This window comes from Natator depressus, chromosome 6 (assembly GCF_965152275.1).
Source record: "Natator depressus isolate rNatDep1 chromosome 6, rNatDep2.hap1, whole genome shotgun sequence".
NCBI lineage: Eukaryota > Metazoa > Chordata > Testudines > Cheloniidae > Natator > Natator depressus.
Window position 1 is genome coordinate 5592875 of NC_134239.1, and position 15155 is coordinate 5608029.

Consider the following 15155-nt stretch of genomic DNA (forward strand, 5'->3'; position numbering starts at 1 on the left):
TGTTAGTCTTTAAGGTGCCACCGGACTCCTTGTTGTTTTTCTGACATTCTGAGGTTCATGCTGCTTCAGGGATTTTGTCCCTAGTTGCCACCGAACCAAATAAGAACCCCTTGTGTCAGCCCCACACCATTCTACTGGGATCAGTGATAACATACCTCTTTCTCCACAGGTAGGCTTAATCCACTCAGCTCTGACAGAGTAGGAAGAAATATTCTCTTGATCTTTTGCTCTTGGACTTTAAATTAGATTCCCTGTCATCAGCTTTTCAGATATTTTGACCTGATATTTATTTTTGGCTTTTCTGCTTCAGAATAATACACAGTGGGAAAAGGTACATGATGCTACAGGATTGCTTATGTTGACGGTATCTATTTGCAGAAGAATCAAATAGTGTACGATAAATAGCAGACAGGGAAAAACATAAAATATAATCTCTTGTTTTCTTATGTCTTATTTTGCCATCTCATTTATTTAGTCTCAGATGTCATCTTTTGCATGAAGAATTGTGGTGTTAACTCAACAATTCTCTAGAGGATCTGGTGCTGCAGTAACAATTTTAAGAACTGAAGTTCTCTATTTACACACCGAATGGGTAGAGCATAAATTAAAGGCCACTCAAGATTCCAGTCTACAATACTACATCTCCTTCTGACAGTCTGCAGGTCAAGGCAGATACACAACAGCAGGTAAGAGGATCAGACCCAGAGTCCTCAGAAAACTTTGTCACATACCTGGTTCTGTGCCTGTTCTGGGGAGGAACATAATATTTCTGTCTCCACTTAATATCACTTGTAACACAATGCTCTTGGTTCTGTCATTGGCACTGGGGATGAAGCCCAGGACCTCAGGATCTGAAAAAACGAACTACCTGATTTAAAATGCCTCTGTTTGTTAGCTCTGCGTGGTCCAGTCTCTGGAGGAGGACAGAGAGCTATGAAGTGTGAGTTTAGGTTACACAATCAAGCACCTTTATCAGCTCTATATTTAACAATCGTAAAAAGAATCGGACATTTACTACTGGAGGAGCTGGTGGTGTTTTCTGTATTAGGTTACCGAGCACTTTCCATTTAAACAGATTCTTGTTTCTGAGAAGCTAAAACACCTCCATTGTTTGCAGCAAGTTTTTGAACTTCAGTTGGGAGAAAGCCCTCGGACTTGAGAAGAGCATTTTTGGGGTTTTTTTGTTGTTTGTTTGTTTTCCCCATGAAATTCTCTTCAGGTTTAGCTGAGTTTTAGCTTTTGACAACCACTGTCACCATTTTTTGTTTCAGTTGTGAGCAAAATTTGAGCTTCCAGGTAGTATAACACCTGTATTCTAAACAGATGGGCCCGTGTTACCACCAAAAAAAGCAGCAGACATTGACAATGTTACACCTGGAATAGTGACTGCTTCTGGACCTTCTCAACCAGAGTTGACTGGGGCAGGAGAGAGCCACCTCTGCATTACATATATGGCCAAGTGGTTCATTCACTTCTGTGGGGATTTTACGTGGTCAGGCTCTCCCCCAGTTTCCCCAGAGGAAGAGAGGCAGAATACTGTGTCAGGCTCTCCACAGATCCTACACATCTCCCTGGTCATCTATAGGAAAACAGCTTGCTCTTGCAAAGGCCTGTAACAGAAGTGGTGGAAGTCTGTAATGCAGTGCAGGTGGTTACAGGTGCAAACCAAGAGGATGCAGAATGGAGGTGTTGTGACAGAATTGAGTTTTGTCTTTTTAAAAACCTAGGAAATTACATATGCAAAACTATATTAACAGAACATCATTTAGGTTGTCTATTCAGTCACACAAAAGTTAGTCTGCTCTATACACTGAATAAGGCAGGGGTCCAGTGGTTTTAAGGAAAAACAGCATGTGATAATGCAATTAAAGACTATCATAATGCAAACACCCAAGAGGGCAGAATTAAGGTTGCATAGGCAACCACAAATCTGGCATTTCCTAATTTTCAGTTGCTGAAGTTTTCAACCGTAAAGACTTTTTGAGCAGGGTTGCTTTTTTTGGTATGTTTTATTTTGGGAGGCCGGGGGAGGAGGGGTTGATTCACAGTATGAATATTAAGAACAGTTACATTAGGTATGATACAGACATTTGCAAGGGATGTAAACCTTCATGCTTCAGAGCATGAGGCAACCACTAATTGCCTGGATGTAAGATGAAAATACCCCTATAGGCCTATTATTGAATAACTTCCTACCGTGAGGGCTTTGCCCCTTTCCCTGACGCACACTGCAAAGACTGCCAATGCATAGTCAATACTCAATAAGATGCATCATTTGTCTGATCTGGTATGGCAATTCCTATGTTCCCTATATTGACTAAAATTTTCATTTTTTTTTTACTTGTCTAGCAGAGATGTAAAGAGAGAGGGAATATGCAGAATCCCGAGACCTCTGTTTTTTCCAGTAACTAGGAAACTCCCACATTATCTCCAACTCCTTTTCTTTCTATCCTAAAGATTACAAACGGGCATGAGATGCTTTGCGCCCATTAGCACAGATCTCACATTGTGTTACCGTGTCACTGGCCAGATTCTGATCTCAGGCTCAGTAGTGTGAAGGTAGAGTAGCTCAGCTGAAGTCAATTGGTTAATGAGGAGTCAAACCAGCCCATAACTTCCTCCACCAAATACAAACCACAGTGGAATTTACTGAGTGTACACCTACACCATGACTGGTAAGAAATGTCATTATTATTATCTTTTGAGCATCTCTTTGTGAATGTGGCAGTGAAATTCCATAGAAACATAACGGCCATACTGGGTCAGACCAAAGGTCCATCTAGCCCAGTCTCCTGTCTTCTGACAGTGGCCAGTGCCAGGTTCCCCAGGGGGAATGAACAGAACAGGGAATCATCAAGTGATCCGTCCCCTGTCGCCCATTCCCAGCTTCTGGCAAACAGAGGCTAGGGACACCATCCCTGCCCATCCTGGCTAATAGCCATTGATGGACCTATCCTCCATGAGCTTATCTAGTTCTTTTTTGAACCCTGCTATAGTCTTGGCCCTCAAAACATCTTATGGCAAGGAGTTCCACAGGTTAACTTAGTATTTATCCCTAGGAGATGCATTTTCTCATTTCTAGGCTCTGTGAATCTGAGTCAAAAGTAACCATAGAATCAGTTACAGTCCATACCACTTACAAATGTTAGTACCTCTGGGAGGATTTGTAACAGGGAGGAAAAATAATGCACATGGTGACAAAGAATGTCTGTAAAACATACACTGACTCCAATAGGACAGTGACACTTTAAGGCTACATAGACAGTGATACCAAACTTTTCCGCTGGGGCTGCCTCATATTAGGCACCTAAATTTCTATTTAGGCACCTATATAAAAGGGGCACTGAGCATCCCTTGTGCCCTTTGAGGTCGTTTGGATTAGGAAGAGAAAATCAATGACCATGAATAAACTCTATAGCATTGATTATTTGAGTACACTGATAGGAGATTATTTGCCTCCCTTCTAAACTAAACACTCCCAATCTATATATCTCTTATTTTATAGAAGATTTGACCCACTGGATGGTTTCATGCATATTAACACAGAGCATACAATATTTCTGTAGCTGGGTCATATCCTATCTCTAATGGAAAGCATGTGGGAAATACAAAGAGAACATTCCCTAGGAGTGTCCTTTGACGTGTTATGTTTATACACTGTTTCACAGGAACAATCACAGGGATTATGAGGGATCTGTACTCAATACTTTATTGGCCCATGATTAATTGTAATCCTTATTTTTATTTTTCACCAGCAGAGGAGAGAGTTTCTGGAATAAATGGCAGAGAGAAACCATACCACGGTGACAGAGTTCATTTTCGTAGGATTCACAGATCATCCAGATCTACAGATCCCCCTCTTTATGTTGTTCCTAGTGATGTATGTGGTCAGCCTGATGGGGAATCTTGGGATGATAGCGTTAATCATGGTTGAAACCCGACTTCATTCCCCCATGTACTTTTTCCTAAGCCAGATGTCCATTGTAGATATTGGATATTCCACAGCCATAGCTCCCAGGCTGCTCATGACCTTTGTAGCAGAGATGAGAACCATTCCTTTCATTGAGTGTGCGGCACAACTATTCTTCGTCTGTTTCTTTGTGACCAGTGAATGTTGCCTCCTGGCTGTGATTGCGTATGACCGCTTCAAAGCTATCTGTAATCCACTGCTCTACAGAACCATTATGTCCAAGAGACACTGTGTCCTGTTGGTGGCTGGCACCTATGTCTGTGGCTCTGTGAATTCAATTGTGCAAACTCTATTTATATTCAGTCTGTCCTTCTGCAGCTCCAGTGTTGTCAACCATTTCTTCTGTGACGTGCCCCCCATGCTGAAGCTGTCCTGCTCCGACACTCAGGTCACTGACCTTGTACTTTTCACTTTCTCGACTGTAATTGTCACGACTACTTTCCTGGGTGTCCTTATCTCCTACATGTGCATCCTCGCAGCCATTCTCAGGATCCATTCTGCCAAGGGGAGACGCAAAACCTTTTCCACCTGCGCCTCCCACCTGACAGTCGTCACTATGTTTTATGGGACGCTGATATGTATATATTTAAGGCCCAGTTCCAGCTATTTGATGGACCAAGACAAGGTTACCTCTGTGTTCTATGCCCTTGTGATCCCCATGTTGAACCCCCTGATCTACAGCCTGAGAAACAAGGAGGTAGATGATGCCTTTAAAAGGGTGTTATATAGGAAGATTTTTTCTTGGTAATTATAATCATTATTATATTTTAACCAATAAACAGCAGATGGAAGAATGAATTCTCTGTATCATTATCCTTAGTTCTCTGACTCAGCTACTCCAAGTGACGTTACGTTGTATTGGACTGCGTACAGAAAATATGTTAGAAATTGCTGTTTTCAAGATCCACGAATGAGGGTCTGTGAAACTACGTAGAATTGGCAAGATGCTCTGGCATTTGGCTTAAAGGACAATTGCTGTTGGTCCCCAAACCGATCCTTGAGGAACTCCACTGGTAACTTCCTCCAGCCTGACAGTTTGCCTTTCAGTATGACCCTCTGTAGTCTCCCCTTTAACCAATTCCTTATTCCTTTCAATTTTCATATTGATCCCCATCTTTTCCAATTAAATTAATAATTCCCCATGTGGCACCGTATCAAACGCCTTACTGAAATCTAGGTAAATGATAAATACCATGGAGGGAGAGGAATTATTTAAGCTCAGTACCAATGTGGACAAAAGAACAAATGGATATTGTAGAAGAAAACAAGTTCTTACTTTTCGTTTGGATGCAACAAGTTAGAGACAGTTTTATTTTTAGGCAATTGCAAGAAGGAAGACAGCCGTTTGGATAGAGTGTCCGTTTTTATGCTAATTTTTAAAGTATAAACAATGTAAGGCAAGTATTTATACCTTTTTATTACATAAAGCTCTGCTTTGTTTATACAATTTTTAAATATTTTATTTCTTTTAATTTTTTTTTACTACAATTACATTTTATTATTTTAAGGCAAGGTTAAAACCAGCTTTGCTTTGCAATTTTTGTTCGCTTGCACCAGTTTTGCCTTGATAAGTTTTGCATTCTTAGGGGTTAGAGTTAGCCTGACTTTTGCTTTTTTTTTTTAACAGAACTAAGACGGCTGCCCTTAAATCCCTTTTTTCACACTCCCCCCTTTAGTGCTTTTAGCACAACCATCATTTTTAAACTTTTATTTTTTAGACCTTGTATTTTTGATTTTAGATTAAAAGGATCAGGTTTAGCCCCATAACTTTTGGTTGGATGTAAAGATAATGCGTAATTAGTATGAACATGAAAGGTAGTTTTGTTGTTCTTGTTTTTTATAACCACAATAACATATTTTTAAATTAAACAAAAACAATGTGTTTATTGTAATAGTATGCTGGGGTTATTTTGTAGCCTTAGTTACATAGCACCATACATTATAATTAGTCCATAAAATAAATGCTTTATAGATGGTATGAAAGGCATGTGTTTTAATTTGATATATATTTTGAAGCACATAGATTTGGCCTTGTAATTTACAGATTTTTTTGAACCTGTGGTAGGAGTGAGTGTAGGGTTTGGAATTCGTCAGGTATGAAGGTGGCTTAATTAAAGGGTATTTGAAGCCTAAGATTTAATTGTAGGACTTTATTTGCAGGCCAATAGATAATGATTTTTTGCAGCAGTGGTGAAATTAAAATGTATGTTTTGCAAAATGGTGACCTTAACATTTACACAGCTGTAATTTCTCTTGGAAGAGCAGGTGTTTTGTTAGGGTCGCTTTTTGTTTTCTACTTTTTTAACAAACGCTGTTATAAACCGTGACAATTTTTTTTGGCTTTAGCTTTTGTACGCACTGAGGCTGTGGGGGCATTAAAGGCCAAAAATGTTTGTTGGATTTTTATTTTTATGTAAACATTAGGTATTTTAGGAGCATTGACAATAAATTGGCTAGGCATACCAGGGGAATTATTTTTTTTTTAAATATTACCGTGAATTGTTTAATTTTATATGCGTTTTTTCTACGGACCCGCAGGATTTGGTATGTGGGAGCCCACACCCCTTTAACCGGCCCGTATGCTTGAAAGGAGCACTGCGAGTGCCTGCAACTTTACCCTGAAAATGTTTAAGTTTGTTTTTTACAGCCACAAGCTGGATGGCACTTTTGAAGCATTAGTAAGGGCAGTGGGCCAGACCTGATGCTTAAGGTTACTTTGAATGGCCGTTAGCTGGTTATTTAGGACTTTTTGAATGTTTGAACATGCCAGGTTTTACTGCAATTTTTTTTTTGCCTTAGTGATATTTAATACCATGTTTATTCACAACTTTTGGGTTATTAAAGTAAGGGCAGAGATAACATGTAATTTACCCATTTCAGCTTGCGCTTGGGTTAACTGTGCTTTAGTAATAAGACTAGTGGCCTCTTTTAGTTGCCCTGATTTTTTTATTATGTTGTTTTAAATTGCTGCTGCACTATTGGCCCCACTTGACAGGTGTTTGAACAATTTTTTTTTTTAAGAGGAGACACACGCGCTTTGCTCTGCTAACCGAAAGGCAGCTTCTTTGGAGCAGTTTGGATAGATATAAGTGACCTGAAAGCTAAACAGGGGCAGAGTCAATTTTATAGTTTTTAATATAACATTAATTACTGTTACCTGGTATTTTAGCACATTTCTTTTAGTAAAGTACCATACCACATTTGTTGTTTAAATAGTTTTATAGACTTTTAAGAAGCATTGACATGAATAGCATAGGAAGGGGTATATTGCAATACGGTACAGATTAGGTTAATTACTGGGACTATTTTAGTACAGGTAAATTTTTGGTGGCAGAACACACCCTTTTTTAAATATGAATTTGATTATTTACTAATTGGGTCACCTAAAACAATAAGGACCTTTTTTGACCTATTATAGACCCCTGCAATGGCTATTATATTAACCCCACTACAAAACTCACTAATTTTAATTTTAGATTTGAGGCTTATTTGTAGTGATATTGTATACTTTTATTTGTATTGACTAGTTTTTTATTTAATTGTTTTTCAATATGGGATATTTTGAACCTTAAAATTTTTTTAACCAATATTGAAATAAATGTGAAGGCCTTGGCCCTTGGGTTCTACTAGAATATACGGTGTTTGGATTTGGATTTGTGTTACGGGGGTAGAAGTATCGTGGAGGGAATGGCGGGGGCAGTGGCAACAAGGCACCTTTGGTATTTGTTGTTTGAAAGCGAATTAGGGAGGGCAATACATGCTGAAGGTACTTATTGAAAAACACAGGGCGCCGCCTGTGGAATAAACCCCCAAACCCAATTAATACCACATTTTTAAGAATGGATTTTACAAGGGTTTTTTTGCCAGTGTATAATGCTACGCCTTGTTTACCATGGCCAGTTTTTAATGTTTTTTGTCATTAGGAATTTTTGGATTCTGGCAGTTTTAGCGGAGCCTGTGGGTTTTGGTGGTGGGTTTTGGAGCAATTGTGGTTTCGTACTGTGGAAGAAAAATTATTATTATTATTTTTTTTTAGTTTGAATGCAGCAAGCCAGAAACCGTTTATACTTTAAAAAACTACTAAGGCCAAGGTATCTCTGTCCATTGTATTTCTTCCCTTGCAATTGCCTAAAAAATAAACCATATAAAGCAGTATTTATACCTTTTGATTATATAAGATGGTGTCTTTGTTTATACTTTTTTTTTATATTTTATTTGTTTTTAATCTTTTTTTTCCTAACAATTCCATTTTATTTTTATTTTAAGGCAAGGTTAAACAGCTTTGCTTGCAGTTTTTTAATACGCTTTACCAGGTCTGCCTTTACAAATTTTGCGTTATTATGGTTCTGCGTTAGCCTGACTGTTGCTTTGTTTTTAACACAACTGAGAGGCCGACATTTAATTTTTTTTAATTTTGTTTTTACACTCCCCCCACCTTGTGCATTTTTTTAGCAAAACTACCATTTTAAATTTTTTATTTTTATTAGATTTTGTATTTTTAATTTTAGATTAAATGGTTAGCCTTATCAACTGTGACTGGATATAACAACAAAGCATACTGTTTGAACATGAAAGGTATTTTTGTTATTACATTTTTTATAACAACAATAACATATTTTAAACTACACAAAAACAATATAAACATTACTTTTTTTATTGTAACGATCTGCTGGGGTTGATTTATAGCATTAGTTACATAACACATTAGATTATGATTAGTATAAAATAGACCCTTTATCAACTGTGTGGAATGCATGTTTTCTAATTTAATGTATAATATAATATACTTTGAAGTACATAAATATATATGTACATAAATGAAGTACATAAATATAATATAATTTGAAGTACATAAATTTGACCTTGTAATTTAGAGATTTTTTGAACCTGTGGTAGTACTGAGTGTAGGTTTTGGAATTGGTTTGGTATGAAGGTAGTTTAATTACAAGGTATTGAAAACCTAAGATTTAATTGTAGGACTTTATTTGCAGGCCAATAGTGTAATTGTTCGCAGCAGTGATGAGATTAAAATGTATATTTTACAAAGTGGTGGCCTCAGCATTTACACAGCTGTTACTAACTGGGAAATTAGGTGTTTTGTTCGCGTAGTTTTCTGTTTTCTACCTTTTTAACAACCATTGTTAAAAACAGTAACGACTTTTTTTGGCTTTAGCTTTTGTACGCACTGAAGCTGTGGGGGCTTTAAAGGCCAAAGTGTGTGTTAATTTTTTATTTTTATGTAAACATTAGGTGGTTTAGGAGCACTGACAAAATCGGCTAGGCATACAAGGTGGGTTAATTTTTTAAATATTACGGTGAATATTTGTTTCATGTTATATGCATTTTTTTTACGGACCTCCAGGATTTGGTATATGGAAGCCCACACCCCTTTAACCGGCCCGTATGCTTGGAAGGAGCACTGCGAGTGCCTGCAACTTTACCCTGAAAATGTTTAAGTATGTTTTTACGGCCACAGATTAGATGGCACTTTTGAAGCACTAGTAAGGGCAGGGGACCAAGCCTGATGCTTAAGGTTACTTTGAATGGCCATTAGCTGCTTATTTGAGAAATTTTGAATGTTTGAACATGCCAGATTTGACTGCATTTTTTTTTTGCCTTAGTGATATTTAATACCATTTTTGTTAACCGCTTTTGGGTCATTGAACTAAGGGTGGAGATAACATGTAATTTACCAACTTTAGCCTGTAGCTGGGTTACCTGTGCTTTAGTAATAAGACCAGTGGCCTTTTTTAGCTGTTTTAATTTTTTATTATGCTGTTGGCCTTGAAATGTTTTAAATTGCTGCTGCACTCCTGGCACCATTTTATAGGTGTTTTACCAGATTTCATTTTTCTGGAGGAGACCCATGGCCTTTGTTGTACCAACCGAACAGCAGCCCCCTTGGAGCAGTTTGGATACATAAAATTGACCTGAAATGAGATAGGGCCAAACAAATTTTACAATTTTTAATGTAACATTAATTACTGTTAATTAGTATTTTAAAACATTTTTTTAATAAATACGGTACCACATTTGTTTAAAAATTTTTATATACCTTTAAGAAGCATTGACATGAATAGCATAGGAAGGGGTATATTGCAATACGGTACAGATTAGGTTATTAATTACTGGGACTATTTTAGTACAGGTAAATTTTTGGTGGCAGAACACACCTTTTTTAAATATGAATTTGATTATTTACTAATTGGGTCACCAAAAACAGTAAGGACCCATTTTTATATATATATATTACAGACCCCTGGAATGGCCATTATATTAACCCCATTATAAAACCCACTAATTTACATTTTAAATTTTTTAGGCTTATTTGTAGTCATGTGATATACCTTTACTTTTACTGACCGGTTTGTTTTATTTAATTGTTTGCTTATATGGGATATTTTGAACCTTAAAAATATTTTTAAACAATATTTAAATAAATTACTAAAGTGGGAAGGCCTTGGCTATTGGGTGTTATTAGACTATATGGTATTGTCTGTACTTGGATGTGTTATGGGGTGATAGTATAGTGGAGAAAATGGCGGGGGCAGTGGCAACAAGGCGTTTCTGGTATTTGTTATTTAACAGCCAATCAGAAAGGACAATACATGCTGAAGATATTTATTTAAAAACACAGGGCACAGCCTGTGGAATAAAGCCCCACATTTAATTAATACCACTTTGTTAAGCATGGGTTTTACAAGGCTTTTTTGGCCAGTGTATAATTTTTTGGTTTTTTACCAGGGTTAGTTTTTAATGTTTTTTGTAGTTAGGAATTTTTGGACGTTGGCAGTTCTAGCAGAGAGAGCGGGTTTTTTTGTTTGAAGCAGTTGTGGTTTACTACCATGCAGGGGAGAAGTTACCAGCACGTTACCCTGCAGTGGGTTGGGTTTTTTTAGCACATTCTGGCTATGTGGTAATTTCATTAGTGGACAAGGGAGAGGTTACTAGCACTTCACCTTGTTTGTTTTTTTGTTTGTTTGTTTGTTTTGCTGACCAGAAGAAGGAAAAGAAATACCAGAAGGAGGGACCGGCTGATTAGTAGTTGAAGTGGAGTTATTTTGAGGCCGAGGGGCTTTTTTGCAGGGAGAAGCAAGGGTTCAGGCAGTGAGCTCTTGGCACTTTACAGCAGTGTTGGTAGTTAGCAGGACTTGCTAAGGGCCTTTTTAGCGTGGGGCCAGAGCAGTTTTTGTTGATGGACCTGTACGCAGACCCAGTTACCTGTTTTTTAACCAATGGCAGGTTGGTTGAGGTTTCTTGGAGCAGGACTTTTCTTACCTGTGAATACAGAGACCTAACACATTTTATTAATGCCTGGCAGTGTTCTGCAGATTTTACGGCTGCTTGGACCCATTTTAAGCCCCTTTTTTTTCTTGGGGCAGTTAGGTTTTAATAAAACCCCTTATGTATTTTTAGCTCATTTGACGAAAATGTTTATGGCCAAATGATTTTAATTAAATCGTTTTTTTGCCTGGATTTATTTGCAGACCTTTTTTGGAAAAGGGCCCTTTTTTTTTTTTTAAGACTGGCTGCAAAGAAACCAAGAATTTCTTTTTTTTCCCAGCATTTTGTAAAATTTAACTGCTTAATTTTTTTAGCAATTATAGAGTTAACTTTAGTTTTTTTAAATTACTTATTTTTTAAAATGACACTTAAAACAGTAAAATCTAAGTTAATTAATTGTTTTAGGGATTTAAATTTTTGATGCTTGTAATTAGCTATGCTTTTAAAGTTTTTAACTTTTAAAAAAAAAATTTGTGTTGCTTGCTTGGGCCCGATTTTGCTTTTTTTGCTGAACCGTTCCTTTTTATGGGTACAAGCCTTGTTTTATTACCACTTTAGCAAGGAGGGTGGGCTTTTTAACTAGCCCCCACCCCTTTGGGTTATTTTTTTGGAAACATTTTTATTTCCAAGGGCTACCCGGGTGGTGGCGTGTGAGGCTGGCCACCTGGGCAGAATGCACGGCCAATTGGCGTTGTCACTGTTTCATGTTTTTTACGGCAGACACACGGCCATTGCGGCATATGCTGAGCACACATGGTTAAATTTTCACATGTTCCTGAAGGGCTGGTACTTGCTTAGCCAGGGCTTTCAGGCGGGTGCATTCCGCTTTTTTTGCCTGGAAGTTTTGTTTTAAGGCTTGCAACTTGTTTTGGGCGGAGGTTTGAGTTGCTGCTTGGATAGTGATTTATGCTTTTAGTTGCTTCATTTTTTTTAGCTGTTGGGTACACATATTTTTTTAATTTTTTTTTATTGCTTACTTTTGCTATGACTTGGGGTAGACCCACCTGCACCCTTTGTTTGCAGCCTGGGGTGGAGAGAGGAATGCTAAACTGTTTTTTGGTTTTTAGGCATACTACAAAGGAGAGTGGGGCTTATTTTTAATTATGCAATTTTTAACCTATAATACCAACAGTGCCAAACAAAGCAAACGTGAAATAACAAGGATAAAACAGATAGATGGTGTGCACTGTTCAGGGCTTTTTTCCTTTGCAATTTTTTCTTAAACTGTCTCAGATTTTTTGTTACCAATTTGCCTGTGCCTTAGTTAATTAGGCTAAGACCACAGGATCGCAGGGGCGGAGATGAAGAGCACACACCATGTGACTGAATTTTAAATCTTTATCAATAAACTAACACAGTGGTGAGTGCGGGAACTGCTTTTACGTTACTTAAAGGAAGAAAAAACGTTAATACTTAAACTTTGACCCACTTTTATATATGTACACACGCTGCCCGGGCTGGCCAGCCCTGGGGGTAGGAGAGAGAGAGGTGGATGGCAGGTTGTTTTGTGTATAGATTGTTTAGAGGTACGCTGCAAAATTTTGTAACTTGCTTTTCCTTTTGGGAGGGATTTTTATGCCCTGGGTTTTTTGGGGCGTTCCTTTTAGGGATCTTTGCTTGGTATTTTAGTTTAGGCCGGCTGTTTGTGGCCTTTTTAGCGTTTTCAAACCATTCTGGCTTTAGGGTTACAAAGGCAGACTGTTGGGTTTTATCGGGCGGCCAACCTTTGCAAATGTAATTTTAGTTTTGCAACTTATTTGCTTTTTGTTTTATGTGTGTTTATTATTTTTTTTACAGCCAGCTGGGGCTGAAAGCAGTTTTTTCTGCTTGGCTTGGTCTCTGTTTTTTGATTTTTGAATGCAGGGCAGCTTTTTTTATTTTTAGGCCAAACTGACTTTTTAAATTAAGCCTTCCCCCGCCCCCCCCCCTTTTTTTTTTTGCATTTACCTTTAACTAATTGCGGATATGGAAGAGCTGAGAGGGTTAACAATATAGTTTGGGTAGGGAGGCATTTGGTTGCATTACATTTAGTTTTTAAATTTTGTACTTGAGTTTTTAATTTGGGGAGGGAGTTTTTTAGCTTTTGCACTTGAGACTTATGGAGGTTTTTGTAGCTTTTTTTTTTGAGGTGTATGATTTTATTTAAATTGAAGGTACCTTTTAGTGGGAATTGTTTAGAGGGATTATTATGTAAAAATTTTAATTACACAAGGGAGTATTTTGTTCGCTTAGCGGCTTATAAAATAGTTTCCCCAGTTTATTTTGGTTGCTGTGTTAGCTGCTTAAAAGCTAAAAAGATTTTTACACACTTTAGGGAAAGGTTTTGCAGGGTAGCAGCTTATAAGTAGGAAAGGCTTTTACTTTTTTGCACTGTTTGCTGGGTCATGAGGTTTGGCTGACCCCTCCCCCCTTCTGCTTTTTTACTTAGAGAGTGAGGGCCCTGGTGTGCGTGAAGTGAGCTTAAGTCCCAGACCTCGATAGCGGCATTTACTTTTTACACATTTATTTTTTACTTTTATTTTATTTTATCTTTAGATGCATTTTTTAAACTATAACCTTAATGTTTTATGTTTGGACGTAATACATCCTTATTGAGGCAGCAAAAATTTTTAGCGTTGATTAGGTTTGACCTCAACCTTATATTGGGGGTGCGGAAAAAAGTTTTTCAGCACCACTTTGCATTTGACCTTGTTGCATAATAAATAAGTTTGCATGGCGTGAGCCCAAAGGGACAGACAGCCCCATGGTTAGGGTTTTGTTTTGTTTTGTTTTTTTTTGATACCCCAGTATCAATTTTTAAAGGTTTTTTTACCTTTTGTTTGGCGCTTTGGGCTTTGAATGGGAACGGTTTGTAGTAGTTGCTGCTGTTTTAGCCGGGCATCGTTATCCGAGTCACGGCACCAAATTGTGGAAGAAAACAAGTTCTTACTTTTAGTTTGGATGCAACAAGTTAGAGACAGTTTTATTTTTAGGCAATTGTGAGAAGGAAGAGGGCCATTTGGACAGAGTGTCCTTAGGCAAATTTTTAAAGTATAAACAATGTAAAGCAAGTATTTATAGCTTTTTATTATTTATGTAATAATAAAGCTTTGTTTTGTTTATACTTTTTTATATTTTATTTGTAGCAAAAAATGTTAAACAATTACAATTTATTGTTATTGTAAGGCAACGTTAAAACCAGCTTTGCTTTGCAATTTTTATACGCTTACCAGTTTTCCCTTTATAAGTTTTGCATTAGAGTTAGCCTGACTTTTGCTTTCTTTTCAACAGAACTAAGATGGCTGCACTTAAATCCCTTTTTCTTACTTCCACAGGAAGTTTAGACTTGAAATTAGACGAAGGTTTCTAACCATCAGAGGAGTGAAGTTCTGGAACAGCCTTCCAAGGGAAGCAGTGGGGGCAAAAGACCTAGCTGGTTTCAAGATTAAGCTTGATAAATTTATGGAGGGAGATGGTATGATGGGTTAACATGATTTTGGCAATTAATTGATCTTTGACTATTTGTGGTAGATGGGGCCCAGTGGCCTGGGACAGGATGTTGGATGGAATGGGATCTGAGTTACCCAGAAAAGAATTCTCTGTAGTATCTGTCTGGTGAGTCTTGCCCACATGCTCAGGGTTCAGCTGATTGCCATATTTGGGGTCAGGAAGGAATTTTCCCCCAGGGCAGATTGGCAGAAGCCCTGGGGTTCTTTTGCCTTCCTCTGCAGCATAGGGCACGGGTCACTTGCTGGAGGATTCTCTGCACCTTGAAGTCTTTAAACCATGATTTGAGGACTTCAATAGCTCAGACGCAGGTGAGAGGTTTATTGCAGGAGTGGGTGGGTGAGATTCTGTGGCCTGCACACAACACTCGCCATTAAAGGCATGTGTTCCGTATGGCTGATGTCAGGTGTGCAGT

General features: G+C 37.9%; 1 protein-coding gene across 1 annotated transcript; it reads left to right on the forward strand.

Moving 5' to 3' along the window:
- The first annotated feature begins 3761 nt into the window (after positions 1–3761).
- LOC141989888 (olfactory receptor 5AR1-like) lies at positions 3762–4718 on the forward strand. The gene has a single exon (XM_074956812.1). The coding sequence runs from the start codon at positions 3780–3782 to the stop codon at positions 4716–4718; it is 939 nt and encodes a 312-aa protein (XP_074812913.1). The 5' UTR covers positions 3762–3779.
- The last annotated feature ends 10437 nt before the right edge of the window (positions 4719–15155 follow it).

Coding starts and splice junctions, on each gene's coding strand:
- LOC141989888 (XM_074956812.1), top strand. CDS start 3,780: ATGGCAGAGAGAAACCATACCACGGTGACAGAGTTCATTTTCGTAGGA.